This window comes from Stenella coeruleoalba (assembly GCF_951394435.1).
Source record: "Stenella coeruleoalba genome assembly, chromosome: 9".
Classification (NCBI taxonomy): Eukaryota; Metazoa; Chordata; class Mammalia; order Artiodactyla; family Delphinidae; genus Stenella; species Stenella coeruleoalba.
The window spans coordinates 92,791,337-92,819,025 of record NC_137155.1 but is presented as its reverse complement, the minus strand read 5'-3'; the positions used below and the strand labels follow the sequence as shown (position 1 = coordinate 92,819,025).

General features: G+C 42.4%; 1 protein-coding gene across 6 annotated transcripts in view; it reads right to left on the bottom strand.

The window, feature by feature from the left end:
• Positions 1 to 6,068: 6,068 nt before the first annotated feature.
• The window catches only part of AGK (acylglycerol kinase), a 124,186-nt gene continuing 102,565 nt past the window's right edge, over positions 6,069 to 27,689 (bottom strand). For all 6 annotated transcript variants that reach the window (XM_079932167.1, XM_079932162.1, XM_079932165.1 and 3 more), the window contains 7 exons: positions 24,936 to 25,015; positions 21,976 to 22,033; positions 17,423 to 17,570; positions 16,866 to 16,960; positions 10,452 to 10,522; positions 8,398 to 8,482; positions 6,069 to 6,955 (listed from right to left, as the gene is read on the bottom strand). In XM_079932167.1, the coding sequence (XP_079788293.1) occupies positions 6,818 to 6,955; positions 8,398 to 8,482; positions 10,452 to 10,522; positions 16,866 to 16,960; positions 17,423 to 17,570; positions 21,976 to 22,033; positions 24,936 to 25,015 (675 nt within the window). In that variant the 3' untranslated portion in view covers positions 6,069 to 6,817. The remainder of the gene's footprint in view (positions 6,956 to 8,397; positions 8,483 to 10,451; positions 10,523 to 16,865; positions 16,961 to 17,422; positions 17,571 to 21,975; positions 22,034 to 24,935; positions 25,016 to 27,689) is intronic.

The window sequence follows — 27,689 nt, the reverse complement described above, 5'->3', positions numbered from 1 at the left end:
ATCCCAAGCTTGTTGGCTAAATTTTTTATAGGTCTGAGAGAGAAACCTTTTTTGAAAAAGAAACAGTTGTAAGCCTCGGGACAAGTTCTGTTTTTGCCAAGTTAGGATCAGCATAGTCTCCCTGTCGCCTTAAACGTCAAACCCCTACTTTGATTAATACCCCAGTGCAAGAGTTACAGCAATAAGAGAAACGGAATCTGTTTTTGTTTCAAGTGTTTACCTCATAGTATGAAATTAGTAAGACAGTTCATAGATCTCACCCTGAATATACTGCATCTGGGTGTGTTGTTCTCTCTCTTCAATGGTGATCATTTTAAAGGCCTAAAGGAAGCTGGGGTTCATCCCGAAGAGTAAATGTTTCTTGAATTGATTTTGTTCTGTGGTACAAATAAACATCTGTGTATATCATATGTGTATATATCTGAACCAAGTTGTATGCAGAGAGGTTGATATAACTATATTTACAGAAGACAGTTTTTACAATTAAAATTCACATTTTAACATGAACATGTGTGCTGCAGTCCTTCACTTGGTCCAAGAAATACGGCTTGTGGTAGGAAGCAGCAACAGCCCAGGGCACGAGCAGAATCCGTGGCGCTCAGCACTGACCTCGCTTACGGTGATGATGGAAGAAACCAGAGCTGGTGCCTGTCCTCCTTGAGGCCACGGTCTGGATACACATTCTCCAGGTAATGGAAACCGAAGTTGGAAATAACCGTCCCCGTTCCATCAGAAAAGCCAGGACTGTGCAGCCTCCATCGTATCAGACAACTTCTGGAGAAGGACCCCACAGAGACCAAAGCTTTTTTGTTTCACATCTTCCTTCTACTTAAGTTTACTTTAAAACAAACATCATATACTGACACACACACACACACACACACACACTTTATTTTTACCCTTCTGGGGAGTGAGTTATTTTAAGGCAGTAGAGACTCAGTTCCTAACATTGTTAGCTCTGTGTTCCAAGCCAGGTTCCTACCTTCCAAGTGACATGACCACGTATTACCTATTTCCTAGGGTTGTGGGAACACAGACAGCTAAGCAGTCGCACGTGTAAAGCACTGGCACATAGTAATTACACCCATGCATACGAATTGGCCGTGGGGTTAAGCAAAAGGCTTTATACTGAACTATATTTAATATAAAATATCTGCTCTGTTTTTAATAGAAATACTCTTGGTTTTTGAGTGAAATTAGTCTGACAAAAGGTTTGTACTAAACAAGAAGGGGGGACTCGGCTTCTCCTCACACCCCTCAGCATTCCAGGTCTAGCTGACGAGGGTCTCTCATAGCTGCTGAAACATCCTGTACGTGGCCCTTATATGGAAGGACAACAGAAAGAAGGCAATAGATGGTAAGGCAACCATGTTCTCAGTAAATAGTCTGAATCAAGAAAACAAAATTTGAACTAGGACATATTTACATTTAAAAATGAATAAAAACTCATCTGAATTAAATCTCCTTCCCCAATCATATGTTCCATTATTTCTATGGAAAAATTAGAATCACTAAAACACATACATGCTGGTAGCCAAGATTCTGTGCTGGTCTGTTGCACTCTCTTATAGAACCAATGTATGCCGGATTCTCTCGGCTCATGTAGACCATATTTTCCTACACCACAGCACCCCCTCCCCCCTCCTCTCTTGGCTTACGTAGACCATATTTTCCTGCACCACAGCACCCCCTCCCCCCTCCACGGGCAGTATGGAGCAGCTGCTCCTTAGACTGCATGCTTGGACCTGCCTGCTTTTTGTTGTTTTTGCAAAAGCACAGCTTTTAACACCACTCTGAAGAACACAGAGGTAAACAGGTAAGCATTATTTTATGGGCTTTTCAGTCATGGTCTTTTCATAGCTGCTTTATAATCCTTTAAGCATTGATCTTCACTCTCCAAGGGGTTCGTGGGTGCCGGCACATGCACTGCCCTAAAACTGATCTACCCGAGGGTGAGCCAGCCAGTTCTCCTTTCCCTCTTCCCGCTTGTGCAATTTTCCTTCCTCTTTACAAAAAGAAAACCTTACGTCTCATCCAGCTTACTGTGGTGCACTGCCCTCTGGAATATAAAAACCTCAGGGGCGCCAAGGTGATTATCATGCCTAGCTACTGAATCCTTAGCAAGGTGGGTAAGTTTCTGGTTCTCGGTCTTCAGCAAACTAAAGGGGGATCTAATCAAGCTGTTGATAGGTCACTGTGATTTTTGATATGCGACTCAAGAGAACTGCATGACATTGTCGTGATAACAGAATTTTTTCTATCCCATCTGCTTACTTATGTATTTACATCTATAAGGTTAAGCCTTGTTTCACCTTAGCTGTAAATAACATGTGCTTTTGGGAGAAGACAGAATGGTGGAATAGAATGACGTGAGCTCACCTCTTCTTACGGAAACAGAATCACAACTAACTGCTGAACAACCGTTGACCAAAAAAAACCACTGGAACCTACCAGAAAAGATACCCTATATCCAAAGACAAAGAAGCAGCCACAATGAGATTGTAGGAGGGGTGCAATCGTGATAAAATCAAACCCCGTACATGCCAGGTGGGCAACCCACAAACTGGAAGATAATTATACCACAGAACTTCTCCCACAGGAGTAAAAGTTCTGAGCCCCATGTCAGGCTCCCCAGCCTGGGGGTCTGGCAACAGGAGGAGGAGTGCCCAGAGAAGCTGGCTTTGAAGGCCCATGAGGTTTGATTGCAGGAATTCCACAGGACTGGAGGAAACAGAAACTCCACTCTTGGAAGGGTGCACACAGGGTCTCGTGTGCACCACGATCCAGGGAAAAAGCAGAGACGTTGTAACTTACCTGCTAGTATTGGAGGGTCTCCTGCAGAGGTGGGAGGCGGCTGTGGCTCACTGTGGGGACAAGGACACTGGCAGCAGTCGTTCTGGAGAGTATTCATTGGTCTGAGCCCTCTTGGAGGCCACCATTTTCTCACCAAGACCTCGCCCCACCCAACAGCCAGTGCTAGGACGCCTCAGGCCAAACAACAACAGGGTGGGGAACACAGCCCCACCCATCAACAGGTAGGCTACTTAAAGTCCTGCTGAGAACACAGCTGCCCGATAAACACAACCCCTGACACTGGCCTTGCCCACCAGAGGGACAAGACCCAGGTCCACCCACAAGTGGGCAGGCACCAGTCCCTCCCACGAGGAAGCCTGCACAAGCCTCTTAGACAGCCTCAGCCACCAGGGGGCAGACCGCACAAGGAAGAACTACAACTCTGCAGCCTGCAGAATGGAAACCGCAGTCACAAAGTTAGACAAAATGAGATGGCAGAGGAATATGTCCCAGATGAAGGAACAAGATAAAACCCCAGAAAAACAACTAAGAGATAGGCAGTTCACCTGAAGAATTCGTAGTAATGATAGTAAAGATGACCCAAGATCTCAGCAAAGAATGGAGGCACAGATCAAGAAGGTACAAGAAATGTTTAACAAAGAGCTAAAAGATTAAAAGAACAAATAGAGATGAACAATACAATAACTGAAATGAAAAATACACTAGAAGGAATCAATAGCAGAATAAATGAGGCAGAAGAACAAATAAGTGAACTGGAAGACAGAATGGTGGAAATCACTGCCATGGAACAAAACAAAGAGAAAAGAATGAAAAGAAATGAGGAGAATCCAGGAGACCTCTAGGACAACATTAAACACACCAACATTTGCATTATAAGGATCCCAGAAGGAGCAGAGAGAGAGAACCTGAGAAAATATTTGAAGAGATAATAGCTGAAAACTTCCCTAGTATGGGAAAGGAAACAGTCACCCAAGTCCAGGAAGCACAGAGTCCCAGGCAGGATAAACCCAAGGAGGAATATGCTGAGACACATAGCAATCAAATTGGCAAAAATTGAAGACAAAGTATTAAAAGCAACAAGGGAAAAGCAACATATAATGTACAAGGGAATTCCCATAAGGTTATCAGCTGGTTTCTCAGCAGAAACTCTGTAGGCCAGAAGGGAGTGGCACAATATACTTAAAGTGATGAAAGGGAAGAACCTACAACCAAGAATACTCTACCCCACAAGGCTCTCATTCATATTTGATGGAGAAATCAAAAGCTTTACAGACGAGCAAAAGCTAAGAGAATTCAGCACCACCAAATCAGCTTTGCAACAAATGCTAAAGGAACTCCTCTAGGCAGAAAAGAAAAGGCCACAACTAGAAACAAGACAATTATGAATGGAAAAGCTCACCAGTAAAGGCAAACATACAGAAAAGGGAGGAAATCATCTGCACACAAATATATCAAAACCAGCAACTCTAAGAAGACAGCACAAATGCAGGATGTTGGAAATACATTTGAAATTAAAAGACCAACTTATAGCAGTCAGATATATAAACAAGATTGTTTTATCAAAACCTCATGGTAACTGCAAACCAAAAATCTACAATAGATACACACACAGAAAGGAAAAAGGAATCCAAACACTAAAAGTCTGTCATGAAATCACAAGAGAACAAAATAGGAAGAAGAGACATAAACAAAATGAAAAGACAACCCACAGAGTGGGAGAAAATCTCTGCAAACGATGTGACTGATAAGGGATTAATCTCCAAACAGCTCATGCGACTCAATATCAAAAAAAACAACCCAATCCAAAAATGGGCAGAAGACCTAAATAGACATTTCTCCAAAGAAGCCATACAGACACATGAAAAGATGCTTAACATCACTAATTATTAGAGAAATGCAAATCAAACCTACAATGAGGTATCACCTCACACCAGTCAGAATGGCCATCATCAAAAAGTCTACAAACAATAAATGCTGGAGAGGGTGTGGAGAAAAGGGAACCCTCTTGCACTGTTCGTGGGAACGTAAACTGCTGCAGCCACTATGGAGAACAGTATGGAGGTTCATCAAAAAAACTAAAAACAGAGCTACCATATGATCCAGCAATCCCACTCCTGGGCATATTATCTGGAGAAAAACATGGTTTGAAAGGATACATGCACCCCAGTGTTCACTGCAGTGCTGTTTACAATAGCCAAGACACGGAAGCAACCTAAATGTCCATCAACAGAGGAATGCATAAAGAAAATGTGGTGCATATGTACAATGGAATGAATGAAATAATGCCATTTGCAGAAACATGGGTGGACCTGGAGATTATCATACTAAATGATATAAGTCAGAGAAAGACATATCATGTGATAGCGCTTATATGCAGAATCTAAAAAAAAATGATACAAATGAACTTATTTACAAAACAGAGACAGACTTAGAGAAGGAACTTATGGTTACTAGGGGGAAAGACGGGGAAAGATTGGGAGTTTGGGATTGACATGTACACACTGCTATATTTAAAATAGATAACCAACAAGGACCTGCTTGTATAGCACAGGGAGCTCTACTCAGTACTCTGTAATAAACTAATGGGAAAAGAATCTGAAAAAGAATAGATACATGTATACGTATAACTGAATCACTTTGCTGTACACCTGAAACTAACCTCCAATACAAAAATTTTAAAAAAACTTGAATAAACAACACAGAAAAACTGCTTTTTGATAAATGAACTCTAGGATAAAGAGCATTCTAATAAAATGTTGATTTTTTAATTATCAAAAATTTATAATATTCATCAATTGTATTTCAATAATTTATAACATTTATTCTGTACTGAGTTAACACTTGAAGAACTAAAAAAAAGTTACTTCCACTTACATTTTTTGGTGGCAAGAAGACAGGTCCAATGGAAAGAAAATTTCAAGCATAAAAACATTACATTATGATAGTATTTGCTGAAAGTGGTTTGGAGATAACCATACAAGGATAATCGACATTTTCAATGACAAAAAACTTATTTTTGTAAATGGAGGATGACTGTTAAATTGTTACGTATTTCAATTACACTGAATATGTTTAAGACAGTGATGTAACAGTTTTATTTTAAAATATCAATATTTACATGACACCAGAAAGTACATACTTTGGCAACTAACTTCCATGAAAAATTTTAGCTGTCAACTTAAAACTGAGGGGATACATGATTTTTCAGAATACTTTTAGGAAATACCTAAGCAGAGTAGTGTGTGGACCGCTGCTTTACAAGACTGTGTCCTGTTCAGTTTGGGGGACACCTCTTGTAGTAGAACCACCTGGGGAAGGTGGACACCTTTTAAAAATGCAGATTCCTGGGCTCCAGCCCCAGACTGAGTTATTAGATTTGGGTTGGGCCCCAAGTGAGTCAGTTTTCAACATGCACCCCAGGTGGTTCTCATGCAAACCAACATTTAAGAAGCACTACTTCAGGGGAAAAAACGTATTTTACAGTATTTCAGCCATGGCTGAAGAGGGAAACACCTCAGGTATGTTTTTGATTAAGGAGAGAACTGAAAGACGCTAAGAATTGGAGCTCACAGAGTAGCAGCACCCGTGGAGGAGCCTGGGGAACGGGACGAGGCCGCAGAGGGCAGGTGCTTCCCTAGACTTCCCAGGGCGGCCACAGAGCCCACCAGGAGAGGACGAGCCACTCAGCCCAGGACCCTGCTTCCCACTCAGGGGAGCGAACAAGGTCTAGCCCTTCTCCATCCACTGAGGGTGGGGATTTCCTGGAACTAGCCTGAGGAAAAGCAGTATGTGGAAGGGACGGGCTGTCACAGCAGAGTCAAAGCATGCACTGCTGGGAAGCTGGCTGCAAAGCTGGGAAGCACTAGAGAGGAGGGTGGAGGGTACTTGCCATGAACGGGCCCTTGGGATCCTCTGACAGCGCTGCAGGGACGGGGAGGCCTTGGTTGCCTTTTGGTCCCAGGGTAGCCTAAAGTGCAGTCTCGGGCGCCCACTTGCAGCCCGCTCACTGGGCCGTGCTTTGCAGCAGCTGCTCCCTCTTCCGAGGGTCACAGAAGAACTGTAGTTTCCTGGGGAGCAGTTTCACCTGCACGGGCATCGCCTCGTATTCCTCGCTGTCGATGCTGAAGGAGCCGCCTGTTCCCTGTGGAGAAGAGAATATTCACAACAGCTCACGCCCACGCTGGCTGGAATTCGTCATCGCTAGAGCACCGGAGCAGGTTGTTAGGGAAAAGGTCCTCCTCTCTGAGGCTCTGGTCTAATGTTCTTTGAAAAGAGTATTTCGGTGCCTGTGTCAGACACGGGGCTGGTTCTGGAAATAGCCCTATTCTACCACCATGAAAAAGGTTTCAGTGGCCTCTGTCTCCTCCCAGAGTATTCTGGGATTTGTGAAACAAGGTTATCATTTTCAAATGCTTACTGTAAGACAGGGTCCTGTCACGTCCTTAAGGAAGTCATAGAACATACGTGTATGTCCTCAGCCCTAATCTTTCTCAAATGAAAAGCGAGAAACACAGCCAATTCTCGGAGGAAAGCCATTACAGCCACTTGATGATTCTCATGGTTCTTTAGGACTCGCTTAGCTTTATACCTAAGGTATAGCAACATTAATATTACAGATTCTATAAAACCCTTCTGTAACTCATGCATTTAATTCAACATTTGCTGTGTTGAAACTATGGTGCCAGCCACTGGGGACACCTACCTTTTTGAACACCTTAGTTTAAGAGCCACAGGTCTTCAGAAGCCACCTGTAGTAAGTGTTTTTCCACTTATAGGTTATTCTACTAAGCTTGGTATTTCCCAGTACAGAAAAATTTACTGCCATCCTGAAAACTGCTTCCAGATCCTTTTTTAAAAATGTGAAGCTAGGACTTCCGTGGTGGCACAGTGGTTAAGAATCTGCCTGCCAATGCAGGGGATGGGTTCAAGCCCTGGTCTGGGAAGATCCCACATGCCACAGAGCAACTAAGACCGTGTGCCACAGCTACTGAACCTGCGCTCTAGAACCCCCGAGCCACAACTACTGAGCCCACGTGCCACAGCTACTGAAGCCCCTGCGCCTAGAGCCCATGCTCCACAACAAGAGAAGCCACTGCAGTGAGAAGCCTGTGCACCACAATGAAGAGTAGCCCCCGCTCACAGCAACTAGAGAAAGCCCGCACACAGCAACAAAGACCCAACGCAGCCAAAAATAAATAAATAAACTAAATAAATTTAAAAAAAAAAGTGAAGCCATAATCCACTATTAACATTTGCTAACTGGAGAACTTTGTGGGTATAGTAGCTATCTGCATAATTTACATTCAGAAAAATAAAAGCTCGGGAGACCTAAGGGTCACTTTACAGAACCTTGGCTTGACAACACCGGAAGTCTTCAGGAGTCCAACTCTAAACCCGTGACTCAGAAGGGGCTTCCGTCATCTTTTCAGGTCTCCCTTAATGTAGCCCAGAGCCTGGCACAGTGCTCAGCACGTATAAGGTACCTAAAAAAGGGTCTGTTTATAGGAAGGAGGGGGAAGAAAACAGGAAGGAAGACAGACCGGGAAAGAACCACAAGCTCTGGGACAGCTCACCCCCGCTCACCTCAGGAAGAAGCAAAGTGCAGCGGCTGGCCTGAAGACACTCGGTGCCGTCAGCACGCACCTTGGGGTCTCTCACCTTTTTACTTCTGTTGGTACAGGAAAAAGCAAGCTTGGAAACCAGTGCTGGCAGCTGCATTCAACTGCAAGAACATAGCAAGTTCTGCCTGTCTTTTGATGATATGAAATAGATGGACTCATAATCTCTTGAACCATGGGGTTCTGTGAATAATTTTTCTCCCAGTGATTCTTGCTTAGTGTTGAGATCCATTCTAGTTTGAGCAGGTTTATTTACTGCAGAGAACCGTGCTTGAAGTTAAGACTGATTTTTCTCTGAATTGTGTTTCATTTGTAAATAGTTCCATGTATACCTAATTCTTGGGCTATTTAAAAAACTCAAATTTAAAAATTGGAATGAAATGAAATTCTTTAGAAAAAAGTACTAAACTTTTGATATTTGGTACTTCTTGTGAGTCTGTTACTTAAAGGAGAAAATTTTTTATTCTAATTTAAACTAGTTATTTATATGAACAACCAGTCTTAGTAGTTCTTGAATGATTCTCCATATTGATATAAACAGTCTACTTAGCATAGTGCATCTTTACTTTGACTACATGGCTTTAGAGTAGAATTATCAGCCTGTCCGCGCACGCGCGCGCGCACACGCACACACACACTCCCCCTCGTGTATATACCCTTCAGCCAGTTAGCGTCAGTGGAAAAGGGGTAAAAGCTAATCTCAGTCCATTCTTTATCATTAATTAACAAGAGTAATTCTTTCATCTATGAAACTTCATCCATTTTCTAAAGCAGCTTTACAATGTTCTTATCAGATACCGAGAGGAAACGGACATTACTTGATTTCACTTCCTGTAGAGACCAAAAGGAAACCATGTTATTTCTGCTGCTGAAGATGACGACAGCAACAACGCAGAACATAATGACTTTGTCTAATTTAAGCAGTATCACCGGTTTTTCTTCCTATTTTTCGATGCCAGTATTATGAAGGAGATTCAAATATAGCTGGTCCCACTGGCCAGACTTTCAGTTAAGACACTGTGTGGTTTGTGGACCCTTCCTAGGAGAAGAAAGACTTTTCCCTTCTTCCTTATACTACAGTTAAGTAAATCAAAGGCTGCAGAAGCAGCTATTCAGCAACTGAAGAATTGGTACCAAAGGCAAGAATAACACAAACTGATGAAAGACATTGTACTGCCGGTGCTGGTGCAGAGAATGAAGTAGCCATGGAGACCCGGCAGCGGCAGCAGAAATGTCTGATCCTTAGATGGGCGCCAGAGGGAGCTCTGAGACAGAGCTCATAAAAAGCTGAGAAGATTCCCAGTTGGCATGGTAACACACAGCCTCCTCAGATGCTTTGAAGGCTGGCAGAGGGTTGAGGGCATCCTTAACCAATAAAATTCTGGCAGAGGTAGGGCTTAATAAATCAGACAGGACCTAGAAGGGTATTTTGTAGTGGAAAAGGGAAAAAAGCCTGGAAAATGTCCAAGGTACTCAACACCTTTCCATCAATGCCCTGGGAAGAGGGCAAGGTGGGCTGACATGAATGGTAACGGATGCTGTGAAGTGCTTCACACTGAAAAAGAGTTTTCCCACACAGTCCCTTGTATGAGACTCAAGAACAATCCTGATGGAGGTGATTATACCACACCATTCTATACACAGGGAAGAGGATTCAGAGAAGGTGAAGGGTTTGTCCAAGTCATAAGGCCAGTGAGTGGCAAAATCAAGATGTGTACCCAGTAGTTCTGACCCTGAAGCCAAAATTCTGGGCATGATACCACACTACCCTGAATCCTGTCGTTTCAGTCGAAAGACAAAGACGGCTCCCATACTCTGATCTTCCCGAAATGAATGGGGGAGGCCAAGTAGGAGAGGTGCACTACACATGCCAGCTCAAATGACAAGGGGATGCTGTGGTCCCCAAAGCAGACAAGCCCTCGGTTGGATCTCTGTCTTGGAGCGCATGGGCACTCAGATTGGTGAGTCAGAACACAAACTACTTAAAGCCTCACAGCCTACAAACCCCAGTCCACTTACCCTATAGTTATGAAGTCTCCTTTGCTGACCGTGTTGGGCTCCATGCAGATGTTCATAAAGTCTTCTTTGCTCTAAAAAGGTTAGAAAACGAAAGTTAACGCTCTAAATTTTGGCTCATGCAGCCTGTTGCCCTCCTTTAGCCTTAGAGGGTCGCGGTCGGAGCTGTGTATTACGGAGGGGACTTTACTTTCAATGACTTTATCCTGAATATATCCTCAGTCCTTTATTTTTACATTAAGACCTTTATTGAAGTGGTATTTCCATACCATAAAATCCATCTCTATTGCTTGCTTGTTTTTTTACTACATACATAAGCTAGGGAAACACTCAGGCTTGGAGGGTTGTCAAGTTCTGTCACTCACTAATAATCGTAGCTGTTGTAGTCTCTAGGGCCCCCTCCCTGGCAGGCCAAGCTTTCAGCCCCTCTCTCCCGGCAAGTCTCCACCCTCACTATACGTCGTCATCATGCCGCACTGGCTGGACCAGCTTCTTGATGTGGAGAGCCCCCAAGTATCTGTGTTTTTTTTAAATGCTCTACATGCAAACTTGGTATGTGACCAGAGTTGAAGAGCAGCAATCCTTTTATGCCATGGCAATGTTTTTAAAACTCTACATTCCCAACCACAGAACGTTCTGGAAGAATTGAGCTACAAGGAAGTGGCTATAAAAACAGACTTGGTTTCCGTGCCACTCCCCACCCTCCCCCCGTCTCCCCACAATTTACCACCAGTTGGTGGCTAGCAGTACAAACCTGGCCCTCTGTAAATCAATCCCAGCACTTCTGTGTCTGCTTCAAATAGAGGTTTGTTTATTTTTGGACAGCTTCAAAATCTGTAGCCCCAGGATCACCCCCAGGCCTCTGAGAGCTGACAGCCTGTGCCTGAGATTAAAGGGCACTATCAAAGCACAACTTCACATCTCAACTAGGAATTACAAAACAGAGGAATGACTCTGCTCCAGGGTCACCTTTTGTTAAATGACTTATTGTCACCTATGTACCATGAACTCTTCTAAGTGCTAGGGTTGTGTCAATGAATGAGAAAAACAATTTCTGCCTACAAAGAACTTACATTCTACCGGAGAGAGTGGAAGGGATAAACAAAACACAACCATGATAAAATAATAAACTTCATGTATATTAGAAGTATGTTAGAGTATATCCGTATAAAAATAGTAAATTGTGGACTGTGTATGTATATTAGCATAAACGGCAAATTATAGAGTATATTAGAAGTATTACAGTATATTATAAAAATGAGATAAAAGGTGGTATTGGTGGCATTTTCAGTATATGTGCTACCGAAGCGAGCACGATTGGTGGCGTTTTTAAAGAGGGGTCCAGGTAGGCCTCACTGGCAAGGTAACCTCTGAGCAGACACCTGAAGGAGGTGAGGGCATTGTGGAAATCCAGGGCAAACTCTAGCAAACGTCACCTGGAGGGCCTGTTAAAACACAGGTCACAGCTTATGGTTCAGTAGATCTAGAGCGAGTCCCAAGAATCTTCATTTCTAACAAGGTCCCAAGCGATGCTACTGCTGCAGACCCAAGGCCCACACTTTGAGAACCACCCGTCTAGGGACGCGCAGGCCCCACAAAGGGCACTGCCAGGGCAGGGGCCTTAGGTGGGAGCGAGCCTGACGTGGGAAAGAACAGCGAGGAGGCCAGTATGGCTGGAGCAGAGTGAGAAAAGGGGATGAGAGGAGATGGAATCAGAGGGTTCAGGCACTGCAGCAGTAGGGCCTTGTGCACCCCTACGAGGAAGTTGGCCGTTAGGCTGAGTGAAGTGCGGAGCCACTGGAAGGTTCTAAGCAGAGAAACATGATTTGGCTTTTTTTAAATTAGGGTCTCTCTGGCTACTGTGTTTAAAGGAGAAGAAAAGGGGCAAGGGTGGGGAGACCCCTTAGGAACATATTGTAATAATCGGGCTGAAAGACGATGGTGGCTTGGACCAGCTGGCAGCGGACACTGAGATGCGCTGGCAGTATTTAGAAGGTGAAGCCGCCAGGACTTCCTCTGAGATCTGATGCCACGAGAAAGAGGAGCCAGATGTTTGGCCTGAACAATGAAAAGGGTGAAATTACAATCGACTGCGCTGCAGGAAGACGGAGGAAAAGGCAGGTTTCAGGGGTGGAAGGGAAGACCAGTAGCTCAGTTTTGGACATGCCAAGACTGAAATGTATCTTAGACATGGAAGGGGCTAAGTAGATATACATGCAAGTCAAGGATTTGACTTTTGTTAAGAGTGCAAGTGCGAAAATCAATGTGTTATGCCACAACGACAGGTTCAGCGAGAAAAAGCCTTATCTCAGTAGTGGCTGGAAAGATACTTGATAAAATTAAAGATCCGCTCATGATAAAAACTCTGAGCAAACTAGGATAGGAGTGGAAGGGGACTTCCTTAATCTGATAAAGGGTATCTACAAAAAACCCCATCAAACTCAAGAATGAAGCAGTGAAGCCTTTCTCTCTCATCAGGAATGAGACAGGGACGCCTGCCATCACTGCTGTTCAACACTGTACTGAGGCCCTAGCCTATGCGATAAGACAAAAGATTAGAAGAAGGTTAAGTATTTGAAAGGAAAAAACCGTATCAACTGCACTATTTGCAGCTGATATGACTGAATCTATAGAAGATCTAAAGGAATCCATAAACTTAACATAATAATTGTTAGGTTGCTGATGCCGCATCAATATAAAAAATCATTACATGTCCATCAACTAAATCGGATAGTTAAAAAAATAACAATTTAAGAGATACTGTTTACAACAGTATCAAAAATTAAGATAACTAGGAATCTACCCAGCAAGACAAAATCTTATAGAGAAAACTATAAAACTTCATTGAAAGACATTAAAAACCTAAATAAATGAAGATACGCCGTATGCATATGATAGAAGAGTCAATATTGTAGAAATGTCGTTTCTCCACATATTGATCTACAGGTTCAATGTAATGCTGAGCAATATTATAACAGATTTCTATGTGGAACTTAATAAACATTCTAAAGGATTTATAGAAGTCGGAGAGCCAGGAACAGCCAAGAGACTCTTTAAGAAGAAAAACATAGAAGGACTTACTATAAAACTATAATAATTAAGAGAAACATAGTATTAGTACAAATATAGAAAAATAGAGCAAAAGAATAGACTAGAAACATCTCCATGTATACAGATACTTGACGTATGACAGAGGTTTACTGCAGATCAGTGGGGTGTTGGGGGGAAGGACATTTCAATAAATGGTGCTTGGACAACTGGCTTTCTATATAGAAAGAATATAAAACTGGAGCCTTACCTCCATCATTCACAAAACTCAATTATAGGTAGGAGTACCTCTTTTTTAAGTAAATATGAAATCATTTGCTGCAAATCACGTTAACCTGGTTTTTCATTTAACAAGATACAATGAACATCTTCCCATGTCAATAAATAGAGAACATTTTAAATACATGTACCAAAATGTATTTCTCATCAGTGGCCTGATTAGTTTGTTTCACATATTTTGCTATTATAAATGCTATTATAAATACAGTGAACGTAGCTCTACAAGAGATCCTAATTTTCAAGCATTCCACACCCCTCAGGCTTCTTTCGGACTCTGAATGGACTTTTTTTTAATGATAAATGAACATTTTGAGCTATTACATGGCAGCTTCACTGTCTTTGAATATTTTATTGCATTTGCTTTTATTTTTACGAAGAGGATAGAAAAAAAATGAATGTGCTGCTGCTGCTAGTGATAAGCAGCACAGGATCATATATTTTTATAATTGTCACAAAGATAAAAAGCTCTCGGCACTCTGAATGGGGCTAATCTCGAGCCACGATCACATACATACTCACTGAACTCAATCCATTCATTGGTATTCAGTCATCAGAGCGAAGAACAAGGTTAAAGAACATGAACAAAACACTGGAAGTACATATCATCAGAGATTGAGTATAAAGGAAATGTATAATTAGAAATCTTATCTTTCTTTTTAAGATTCCTCTTTTTAACAGAGTATTTTTTTTAACCTTAATACATTCACTTTCACCAACATTTTCAGACTCTCTACATTATGTATCATCTGATTATTTCTGAAGGATAAATTTCTAGAAATATGCTTAACAGGGCCAAGGGTATGCTTACATTTCAGATGCTTAATATATACTGCCAAAATGCCTTGGAGAAAAAGTGTTCCGATTTCTCTTTCCCTCAGGAAAACCTGACAGCCCGTTTCCCTGTCCACACCAACAGTGAACACTAGCAGGCTTTTTAATCTATGGCAATTCAATATTTAATATTTTAATTTGTATTTCTTTGATACTGAGCACTTTTTCTGTTTCTTTACCTATGAAATTCAGATAGAAGTTATATCTACCTGATAGTGTAGTTATGAGGATTACATGAGCTGACACTGTGTAAAATTCTTAGGACAGTGCTTATCATGTAGTAAATATAAGCGATTGTTTTCATGTTTATTTATTTCCTTTGTGAATTTCTAATTATGCCGCCTGCCTGTTGTTTATATTAGTCCTTTGCCCACTTCTTATTGATTATCCTAACAGTTAAGTATAAAGGAAAGCTATTAACTCCTGGTATATCACATCCTAATATTTTTCCCAATGTGTCATTAAAACAAATTTTTTTAAAGGTTGATAAATTTTAAAGGAAATCTAAAAATGAGTGTCATTAAAATTTTTGTTTATAGTTTCTTTTTTATTAGAAGTAAATGCATCAATATGATTTTTGGTTAGATGCCAGTCTTGGAAAGGCCTTGTCCTCCCAAGTTTATATTGATAATCACTTAAGATTTCACTCTAGTGTTTTGTTTTGTTTTTTAATGCGGTATGCGGGCCTCTCACTGTTGTGGCCTCTCCCGTTGCGGAGCACAGGCTCCGGACGCACAGGCTCAGCGGCCATGGCTCATAGGCCCAGCCGCTCCGCGGCATGTGGGATCCTCCCGGACCGGGGCACGAACCCGTGTCCCCTGCATCGGCAGGCGGGCTCTCAACCACTGCGCCACCAGGGAAGCCCTCTAGTGTTTTTAATAGTTTTATTTTCTTACATTTAACCTTTTAATCCAACCAGAATCAATTCAGAAGGTGAAAAGAGCTATGTGATCCAAATGTTATACAATGGACACGCATTACCTTTATAATTAAAAAGCAATCCAATACTCTGAATATTAATATTGGAATCAAACTTCTCACTACACTTGTCCCCCTCATTCATCTTACTACAATCATATGTTCAATTCCATGTGCCAGTTTTCAGACTGACCAGGTTAGTTGTGAACATACTACTTTGATTCACATAAAAGCTGAACATAATATTAGTCCATGGTTAAGGATAGCTTTCCTACTGGCATTCTCATTAACATAAACTACTAAAGTTTTCTCTAGACCAGGGGTCAGTAAACCCTTACTGTGAATGGCCAGATAGTAAGTGTTTTAGGCTTTGGGGCCATTCAGTCTCTGTCACAACAACTCAGCTCTGCCGCTGCCGCTTGAGTGGCCACAGACAACATGGGTATGGATGAATACGGCTATGTTCCAATAAAACTTGACTTGTGGATGTCGAAACTTGAATTCCGTATACTTTTACCTGTCACAAAATATAATCCTTCTTTTGACTTTATTCTAACCATTTAAAAACGTAAAATCAATTCTCAGCTTGCAGTCTATAGTAAAACAGGTGGCAGACCAGTTTGCTAATAACCTCTGCTTTAGTTCAAAAAATTTTTAGCGTATTGCCTATATCAGTACTATCCAGGAGAGCTTTTTGCACTATGGAAGTGTTTTATATTTGCGCCTTTCAATAGGGTCGCTACTAGCTACATATGGTTATTGAGCGCTTGTCATGTGGCACAAGTAATAAGTTTTAAATTTTATTTGTATTAATTTAAATTTAAGCAGCTACCTGTGACTAGTGGCTACCATACTGGTCGTGCATGTCAACAGATTGGACTCAATATGTAAAATAGAGATGTTTGTGTGTATACATATATACATCTATATAAATGTAGATGTTTATATGGTTTTCTCCCCTAGAGGCCTAAATCTACATATTTAATATAGTCACAAAAATAATGGCTATTTACTCAAGTAAAAGTTCCACACAGTTTTATTCCTGTGACGGATGGGATTAGGCTAACTCATCTCTAAAGGCCTTTTGCCCTCAGTTCTCTCAGGCAGAAGGCTTGGTGACAGATGCTCGATCAGAGCCCCTTAAGCTTTGAGGCACTTCACTCGCTGTTTCTTCTCACTGCTTATTCCTCAAAGGCACCCCACATCCTCCTGCCCTGATCCTTCCCTCTCTATCCCCACAGCGTAAAAATAAAAACACCAAGTTAGTGGAAGAGCATGTAGCCTTTGTCACTTTTTCCCAAATGCTTTTCTACTTTAAAAAAAAAAAAAAGGCACACTTACTGCCAGGTCAAGCTGACTGTTCCGGGTCATGATGGACAGTTCAAGGGTGGACAGCTGCACTTCTTTCCAGACCTCTGGGCTCATCTCTTGGGGGGCTGTGTGAATGCATTCGATACAGGTCAGTGTCTCCCATGAACATCTCAGCACCACCACCACGGCCAGCTACCAGTGGCTCAGATGGCCTCCCGAGCCCATCTGCTCACCGCCCCCCCACCCCGCACCCTGCTTAGTTTTCTTTATCTCATACTTTTGATACACAGGTTAAAGGGCCAGGCTCAAAATGGAATCTCTATGCCTGAGACATCCCTATAAAAGTAGCCACAATAACATAAAGGTTGGTGACAGAAAGAGGGAGTCACAACTGACACAGGCTGTTCCCATTCATGGGACACTGCTGCTGCCGTTTGGGGCCTGCAGCTGTGCACACAGAGGGCCGAGTTCAGTGATGCTGGAAAGGCTTCCCCTGCTCTAGGAGAGTCAAACACTGAGGTGGGGTCTGCTTCAGGCAGGCCTGAGCTGACCAGGGCTTTCCAATCGTCAGTCCCCACGCTGCTCACCGTCCTGCGGCTGTACCCAGTAGGATGCGAGCCTTCGTAATATTCTCCTGTACAAAGAGGGCCGTGGAGGGGTCTCTTCTGCTCCACTGGGAGGTCGCTCCGCAGGTCCCGTGTATGTGAGAGAGGCTTGATGAGTCTGAGGCCACTCCTTTCAATGTAAAGAGACAAAAACCTTTATCGTGCAGCACGATTCCAAACTCTTGGGGTTTCTCTCTACAAAGGATAGTATTCCACCCATATCTGCTTGAAAGCTAACTAGTAACCTCCTCTCATGGGATGAAATTATCTCTAATTTGGAGTGTGGAATCCTCAAGCTTGCTTTTCCTATTGAAGGCCTATAGGAACCCAGTGACTGCGGCCTCCATTGCTCTCCTGACACAGAGCAGAGAGGAGATCGAAGTGGACCAGCAACCAACCACTGCTTACACTTGTCCAAGAAAACCTCAGTATGAACACGCACAGAGTCATCCAATACTTTGACTTAGAGACGGTGACACAAACATGAAATCCAGTTGTATCACATACCTTCTTCGCTTCTGTCATCATATTCCACTCAGAGACCAGGCTGGTTTAGTCCGGCCTCGAAATCCAGCCCAAGGCCTCTCATTCCTGCTTCAAAGGCCATCACTCTCAACTCTAGATTTGTCTTCTTCCTGGCACCGAGTCCAGTGCCATCCTGGGTCCCATCAGTGTCCCCAGGGATGATGAAAACAACACCCTAGCCTCTCAGCCCTTGACGTCACCTCTAACCCACCACAGCCACCGATTTCCATGGCCACGTCCCGGTCCTTAGCGGTACCCAGAGCCACTCCATCTTAGAAATCTAAAGCCCTGATATCCTACCATCTAATCACTTCCCATATTCTTTTGTGCCCAGTGGCTCTTAGGGTGAACTGCTCCCTTGTTCTCCAGTTTCCATGGGGTGAATTACAAAAGAGTAACAGTTCCAACTCCTCTCACTCCACCTCTTACTCCTTCCCAAGTCCAGAAAGACCCAACCCCTTCTCTTCTCACTCTGAAAGTGGCCGTCCTGCGGACTCAGGCGTCCACTGCTTCCTCACGCAGTGAGCTTACTTAGCAGTCTGTGCCCCGAAGGAGATGTTTTAAGTGGATAAATTCAATCTGGAGTGTTAGGAAATCAGATTGTGACCGCGTATCCAAGCTGTGTCCTTCACTCCTGCTGACATTTATAAAGCTGGCATGTTGATTTCCATATGCTTTGTTCCTGCATTTGGTTAGTCAGAGGAGGAAGAGAGGGGTGTGATGTGGGGGCCCGTGGAGACCCTAACCACACCAAGCTCTCAGTCGCACTGAGAATCCCAGCCCCTGACCACGCCATTTGTCCTCAGGCCAACCAGATGAACAGTGGGTTACTTTACAGCACTCTCTTTTCCCATTGCTTTTGGCCCTCGTGTCTTCTTTCTTCCGTAATGTTTGCCCTGAAAAGCCCCTATTCTTAATCAATCTGTCACTAGGTGTCTGTACTTCTACATCGTGGCTCAATATTATTAGAAGGGGAAATAAAACACTCCTGCTGAGGACTGACACAGGGAAAACAATCACCCAAACGAGCATATCCATGTCAACAAATTCTTGGTCTAAGGTTGTCCACGCCACTTGATAATCCTTCTAAACCTATTTTCATCTTGCTTCAAAACTCCCCGTACTACCACCACCACCACCACCACCACCACCACCATCATCACCACCACCACCACACCACCACCACCACACCACCACCATCATCACCATCACCATCACCACCACCACCTCACTTTCAAAAGATCACTTGCTTCCTGCACTTCAGTGAGAATATCAAGACATCAGTAAGAACCGCCTTACCTCTTTATAAATATGTTTTCATCTGTACCTCTCCTTTATTTCTCTCCTGTCTCAAGGAAAAAGGCGTCCCTCCCCCATCCAAGACTAGTCCAGGACTCTGGATCCCACTCGCTTCCATGTGCTCATGGAACTAGCTGAGTCAGTCATGCTTTTTGTGTCCTTTCTCTCTTCTCCTCCCATTCTTTTTCACTTCTGCTTCAGGAAATAAAGACACAGATATCTCTCCAATTAAAAAAAAAACAGAACACTCCAGTGGCCCCATACTTCTCACTAGCTTTTGTCTTTTTATGTCCTTCTTTTCAGAGTCGAGATCCTTGAGGGAGGGGCTCTACAGCCTCTACTTTCTGCTCCCATTTACCCCTGAACTTTCTTCAGTGCGGCTTCAGCTCTTCCACCCACAGGCTACCGAACCTTCAGAGGGCACTCGCTTGCCGGCCTCTATTTAGACTCTGCCGTTGCTTCTTGAAATCTCACTCTCTTCTTGAAATTCTCTCTTCCATTGGCTTCTATGCCGGTACTTCCTCCTGGAGTCTCTCTTGGCGGTTCCCAGGCACCGTCTCTGCCTCTTTAAATGAAGGCTATTCCTGGCCATCTATTCTCGACAGTAACTTTATCAAATCCATAGCTCAATGCCACTCATACACTTATGACATTTACGTCTATTTCTTTAGCCCAGATCTCTCTGAATTCCAGACCGAAGTCACGACTGTATCGCCACCTGTCTGCACCACAGTATGTTAAGCTCAGTATGTGCCAAACTGAAAATTTCATCTTTCTTCACAAACTTCATTCTACTCTAATATTATCAGCATTAAGGGAAAACTCTAGTTACCAAACTCCAGTCCCTCAAACCAGAAATCTGGGACTACTACAAGCTCCTTCCAACTTTTGAGGGCTGTTACCTCTTTAATCCATCCTCTGTGGCAAATATTCACTGTTACCACCTTATCTCCTCTCAACTGGATTACGTTAACAATCTTCTACCTGATGCCTTTGCCTTTAACTACCCGTGTCCAATCTCCTGCCCACACTGTTGCCAAACAATTTTTCTAGAGGGAAAATCTGCTCTTGCCACTCCCCTGCTTAAGACTCAATAACCCTCTAGTGCTTTAGTGATAAATGTCAGATCCCACATCAAAACCTGCCAAAAGTGGTCCTGACCTGACCCTCAAAGTCCCCTTCCCGCCATGCTACTGCATTGGCCATAATTAAAGACCGTGTTACACCACTGTGACTTCACACATCCTCACCGCTCCACTTGGAATGCCATTTATCTAGTCCTGTATGTATTTCAAAATCTGGCAAAAGTGTCACCTTCCCTGGGCTGACTTTACCAACCTTCAGTCAGGGGTAAAGGCCCCTCCTCTCTGCTTCCATCTTATTCTCTCCGTATTTCTCTCTTAGCACTTGCCAAACTGCTGATTTACCTGGACCTCACCCCCAGCACTTGAATACCTGGACCTCACCCCCAGCACTTGAATACCTGGACCTCACCCCCAGCACTTGAATACCTGGACCTCACCCCCAGCACTTGAATACTTCTTGAGGGCAGGAAACCTGTCTTATTTGACTTTGCATTCCAAATATATAGCAGGGCTTGCCAGACAACAGGTATGCAGCAATTGTTTGCTGAAGAAATGATGGAAACAGTTTACATGCTCCCAGATTCTACAACTTAAATATGTAGTTACTCTATTTCTTCCTGAATGCAATCCCTACTCCACCAATGTAATTATCCCCTCAATCAACAGCAGTCATGCATTTTACCCACACAATTTGCCTTAGGTATAGAAAGTCCTTGGCGCCCCCCAAGTTCATTTTAATAATCATGTAGATTGGTCACCCCTAGTACTTTAATGGTTTTGTTATCCATCCGGAATTTATTTAGAAGGTAAAGGGAGCTATGTTTTCCAAACATTTTGCAATGGACATATATTACTTTTGTAATTCGAAAAACACTCGATACTCTGAATGTTAACATTAAAACCAAACTTTTCACTACATTCAAACTTCATCTGCCAATTTTCAGATTGGTCGAATTGTAAATATACTACCTTGATTTGCGTAAAAGCGGAACACAGTATATAGTACACAGATTAAGTATGACTTTCCTATTAGCATTTTCATTAATATGCATTGTTGAGCTGTTCTCTATGCCAGTATTTTTCATTGTATAGTCTACAGCAGCATGGCCTGATAGAACTCTCTCTCATGATGGCAACTGTCTCTATACCTGTGCTGTCCAATACAGCAACCACTACCCACATCTGGCTAGTTTGAAAAAGCACAGTTGGAAGCACGAAGCATAGTTTGAAACCTCCTATATTATACACAAGCCTGTATGATTAGATATACAACTTCAGTTCATTTCCAGATGCTAATATAGACACACTTGCAAATAGTTAATGAGATACAGGTCATTGTGTTCAAGGTTTGTCTGGTAAGAGTGAGTGAATGAATAGACAAAGGGAAGTAAAATATAAAATGAAATGAAATCTGGGCTTGGTAATGGAGAGGGTAAGTTGGTAGATGAGAGGAATCACAACAGGAATGCTTTCTGCATTTGTATATAAGTAAATATGCCTCATTTCAGTGCTGGAGCACGCTATATACATCTGTAGCAAGAAATTTTTAAGGGTTCCAAATACACACATCACAGAGGAACAACAAAATACCAGAAGTCAAGCTTCCACACTGTAAACTGTATTTACCTTAAGAGTGCTGAAAAAGTGGGCTACTTTGGTCTTCAGAGGCCCAAGATACCAGTACCTGAGAAAGACCAAGATAAAAATGTAATTAGAATATTAAAAGAACTGTCAATGTGCTAGATACCATTCATGACGGATAATGCATTAGAATTACACCTTTACCATGAGTGTCTGCTCTGGAGGCTTGGAGACTGTGGTTTAGTATTAAAAAAAAGTATTGCAGTTAAGTTTTTAATCTGCATTTGAATACCATGTCAAACCGTACATAATTAGTTATACAGCAGCTAGATCCTTGCAATCTACAAGGGATATATAATCAGAGTCTCCTTGAATCTCTAAATTCACAGGTATCACCGTAATATATACTTTCCACCATGGAATACAGTTGAGTATACATTCCAAATGAGTGGAGAGGGATAAAGCCACAATGAGACGCAGTTGCTGGGTGCTGATGTATTACTCATGAGCTAAATGGCTGCATTCTGTACACCGTGTTCTCTCTCACACACAAACATACAATTAAAATCTGTAAATCAGCATAATTTCGCATTACTTATGTTATGCAGCTTGAAAATGGCAAATGTGAAATCTGGGAATGAAGAGGGTCTGCTTCATATTGCTAAATACCTAAAAGCCACTGAAGAGAAAAAGATGCCTAGTTGGAATTAGGAAAGCGGCATAAAGTAGATTTCTCTCCTAAAACTCATCTCTGTCACCTACCAGCCCATCTTAACTGCTCCCCATTTGTTTTGGATCAATATGTATTTATTTAGCACTTACTATGTATATGGAGGAAACGAAGCAATATAATGAATATAAAATTCTTGCCTTTGAGGGCTCCTCCCCCAAAGTAACAGAAAACAACAAATAAATAAACATTTACATGACATGGTATAAACTGATCACGATTCATTGGTAAGGAGAGTCAAGAAGGCACAAGAAATCACTAAGGGCCTAAAATCACTGAAGCAGCCACACTTGCATAATGAATGACACAAGAATAAAGTAAGGGCATGAGACCTAGAAACATGGGTTGGATTTAGATACATAAAAGAGGGAAGGAGATCATTCTAGGCAGAAGGAGTAGTAAAAGTACGGGAAACACTGAGAGTAATAGCCAGGGCAAAAGCTTTATTTAAAGCAAAGATACACAACTCTGTAGTTAGGGGTGCTGACGGATTAAGTTGGGCCTTGAATGCCCAAATAAGGAGTTTAGCTATCCAACGAGCAATGCGGAACCACTCTATTACCCAGGTAAGTACCGCGATGCTATTCATGAGGGCTTGGACCAACTAATTTTTTTGTTTTGTTCTTTTGTTTCAAAGGTTACTCAATGATTTGCTTCTTTTCCCAGTTAGCCAGACAGAAACACATCCCATCCAAGGCAGTTTATTTCTACACTGCCTGCAGTTCCCTCCATCTGTATCAATAGCAAGTTCTGACACTGCGCTTGCAGTCTTCCCGAGGCCAGCTAGGAATCGGTTTCTCGCATCCCGATTGTTTCTCTCATGACACACAGAGCGACTCAGTGCGCGGTCCTAGTCCAGGTATAACAACAACCAGAATTTTAAAATTCACTGCTCAGAAATCAAACAGAATGTGGGCCCGCGTGTGATATTCCTAAAGGGCTGACCTATGCTTGTGCTCAATACATTTAGAAAGCAATTTGCTCTCATCAGATTTTCTCAGGGGAAACCAAGCAATTCCTCTTGGTAAATTGCTGGCATTTGAGATTACAGATCAGACACAAAGATAACTTGTGGAATCAAGATAACCACGGCATACTTGCAAATAAAAGCTGTGAAATATTAAAGAACACAGTGTGTGATATAACGTAGTGATATCTCTCTTTTGACAGTCCACTGTCAGGAACTTCATTAGCAGGAATAACCAGTGAAACAAAAGAGAGACATTTCTGTAGGCACCTCCCTGGCAGTCCAATGGTTAAAAGACTTCACCTTCCAATGCAGGGGGTGCGGGTTCGATCCCTGGTCGGGGAACTAAGATCCCACAGGCCACACGGCCAAAAAAACAAAACATAAAACAGGAGCAATATTATAACAAAAATTCAATAAAGTTAAAAATGGTCCACATCAAAAAAAACCCCCAAACTTAGAAATTTCTGTAAAGAAAATGAGCAGGAATGCCTACAGTGTGAAAGAGGGGTTTCTTGATAAAAGCTGTGTGTGAGATCAATCCTAATTCATTTAAACCATACTAAAATTGTCAGCCCGTTTTCAAGAAGAGGTAAAGAAAAACTAAAACGCCCACCAGCGAGGAGGGAACCTCACGCCGCGTCTGCTCAGCCCCACCACAGGAAGCCCTGCCCAAGCAGCCTCTCCCTGCAACAGAACAGGACACACCCTCTTTCCGAGCCAGGAGCCTATTCTACACGATGAATTCTCCAAAAATAAGCCCGCTCGCATGAAAAGCCAGCAGCGGCCCTCTAATCACCTCCTCCACAGGCCTGTTTCTTTCATCTCCCAACATAGCCAGGCATCTGCCTTTCTTCCTCCTCTGAAAGAGGTGGCCTGGGCTCTGTGGATCTGCTAGGCTTTCAGAAAGAACACCTCTCGTCGGGGGGTCTTCCAACCAGGGTTGTGAAAGCTCCACGAGGCTGTGGCCCCAGCGGTGCCTCTGACTTCGTACCCAGCTAAGGAGGCCGCGGGAGGAGAGGCCATCCAGTGCCCCTCCGGGCTAGCGTGGCCTCACCCACGCTCAAATACGACGTCTAGAAAGAAAGATGCACGCTGCTCGTCTTGATCTTCCGCCAAGCTAGCGTGGAGGAAACCGGGACTCTCCGCAGCCTCTCTGCACGTAAGAACTTAAACCTCTACCTCTGTTATTCACACATAATTCAACCTCACTAACTCCTAGATCACTACATATTGAAACCGCAAAGACAGGGACAGAAATAAGAAGGTGTCTTAAAATCACCACACGTTAATACAGTGCCCCTTTACTTGCTAACTGAGACGCCAGCATCTCGGAAGGATCCCCATCGGAGGCCGGTCAGTGCAAACACTGGCTGTTCCTTTTCACCCTGGAAGTTAAACACATTTAATTTAAATTAATGACGACAATAACTTGGAACTCTCTACAGGTAAGTAACCAGCAAACGTTCATGGCCTACGTTTCATCAAACCAAAATTCTAAAAGGAATGTTCCAAATTTAAGAAATTAATTCTGTGAGTGCTCAGAGTACTTAAATAAACTGTCCTGTAAAATGAAGCTAACTTTCATGTATTAGGCCTCATGAATCCGCTGCCAAGAAAACATAGTATCATACTTCAGACTGTAATAATCATTAGGCTGATTCTTGGACCAATCAGTCGGGTCAGCCAGAATTTCTTCTCTCTCTTATACTTGTCCAAGGCAAAGATAATTTAAGCCTGCGTTCTCTTTGGAGGGCCAAGAGCTACCAAGGAAGATCAGCGTCCTGGTATGTACTCCAGAATGTTTCACTTGGATATCTGAAAATACAGCCAGATATTTGTCATAACAAATCAGGATGAAAAGTGACTTGGATTTAGCCCAGTGCTTTATGGCCAAATACTGCATATTATAATCAGCAAGCTTCTAATAAATCAGTGAGTTTATTTAGCAATATATAGAAAACACACAATTGAGCCGCTGCCTTCAAGAGTTTACACTTCATGATGGGCTTTCCTATATGAAAATATATACAACAGGATTCTGAAAGGGACTTTCCCAGTAGCTCAGAATTGCAGCTAAAGCCCAAGGGTACCCACATTCTAAAGACAGCTGCCAAATGCCAGACACAACTCCACAGAATTTGCTAAACAGGCACAGAACCAGCTCGGTTTCCACCATGCCATCATTAGAACCAGTGTAAGCAGAAGATTAGGAACTGGAGGAGAATCCTTGGCACTGTAAGTTGTTGGCCTAGAGAAAGCGTCTAAGTCTTCTTAGGAGAGGTAGTCCTTCCCCGCTCAGTCCCACTTTCACTCCTTTCCCGCTACCCTGAAACAAGTGAGGGTTTTCTAGGCAAATCACACATGAATAGGGCCAGCCTACCAGTGAAAGACACTGGCCTCTCATTCCTTGGTTGTGTATCTGTTGAAGCAGATTTCCTTTTCTGCTCTCTCCACCTGCTTAAGCAAGAGAAGAAGGAGCTAGAGGGAAATGGCAGAGCAAAGAGGTGGTGGTAAGGTAACCCACTACTGGCACAGCAAGGATGTATTAGTCTCCTGGGTGCCTAGTGCATACTGTGGAAGACAGAAGGGCTTGAGCCATCCTGACTATACTAAGCTAATCATTCATTCATTCTTTTTTTTTCATGAATCATCATTAACGGATACATATTATATATTAGGAACTAGTGATAAAAAATGTCCTCAAAGAGCTCAAGGTATAATAGAGGGTAGAAAGACACAGACAATAACAACACAATGCAGTAGGTTCAAAGAACAGAGATGTGTATCAAGTATTATGAAAGTACAGAGCAGGTGCAACTGTATAGTGAGTGAGGGAGCCAAGGAGATGGATGGTCAGGGAAAACACAATGTAAGTTTTAAGACAAACCATAAATTTTAAAGAATAAGGTAAAATCTGAACAGACTGATTACTAGTAAGGAGACTGAATCAGTAGGAACCTCTCAACAAACAAAAGTCCAGGACCAGACAGTTTTACTGGTAGATTTTACCAAACATTCAAAGGAGAATTAATACCAATCCTTTTCATACTCTTCCAAAAAACAGAAGAGGAAGGAATTCTTCCAAACTGATTTTTTGAGGCCAGCATTACCCTGATACCAAAACCAGACAAGGACAATACAAGAAAACAAAATTAAAGGCCAATATTCCTGATGAACATAGATGCAAAAACCCTCAACAAAATATTAGCAAACCAAACTCAACCATACATTAAAAGGATGAGACACCATAAATCGAGTAAGATTTATTCCACGGATGCAAGGATGGTTCAACATCTTCAAATCAGTCAGTATGATATGCTACATCAACAAAATGAACGATGAAAATCATATGATCATTTCACTAGATGCAGAAAAAGTATGTGATAAACTTCAACACTGATTTATGATAAAAACTCTCAACAAAGTGGGTATAGAGGGAACATACCTCAACATAATAAAAGGCCATATATGACAAGACCATAGCTTACCTCCTACTCAACAGTAAAAAGCCTTTCCTCTAAGATCTTGAACAAGAAAGATGCCTACCCTTACCACTTTTATTCAACATAGTATTGGAAGTGTTAGAGCAATTAGGTAAGAAAAAGAAAGGCATCCAAATTGGAAAGGAAGAAGTAAAACTATCATGACTTACAGATGACATGACAGAACCAATGAATTCAGTAAAGTTGCAGGATACAAAATCAATACACAATAATCTGTGGCATTTCTATACACTAATAACAAACTATCAGAAAGAGAAATAAAGAAAACAATCCCATTTACAATTGCATCAAAAAGAATAAAATATCTAGGAGTAAATTTAACCAAGGAGGTGCAATTAAAAACTACAAGACATTAATGAAAGAAATTGAAAATGAGATGATATTCTATGCTCCTGGATTGGAAAAATTAATGATGTTCAAATGTCCATACTACCAAAAGCAATCTACAGATTCACTGCAATCCCTACCAAAATTCCAAAGACATTTTTCGAAGACATAGAACATATAATCCTAAAATTTGTATGGACCCACAAAGAAACCCCAAACAGCGAAAGCA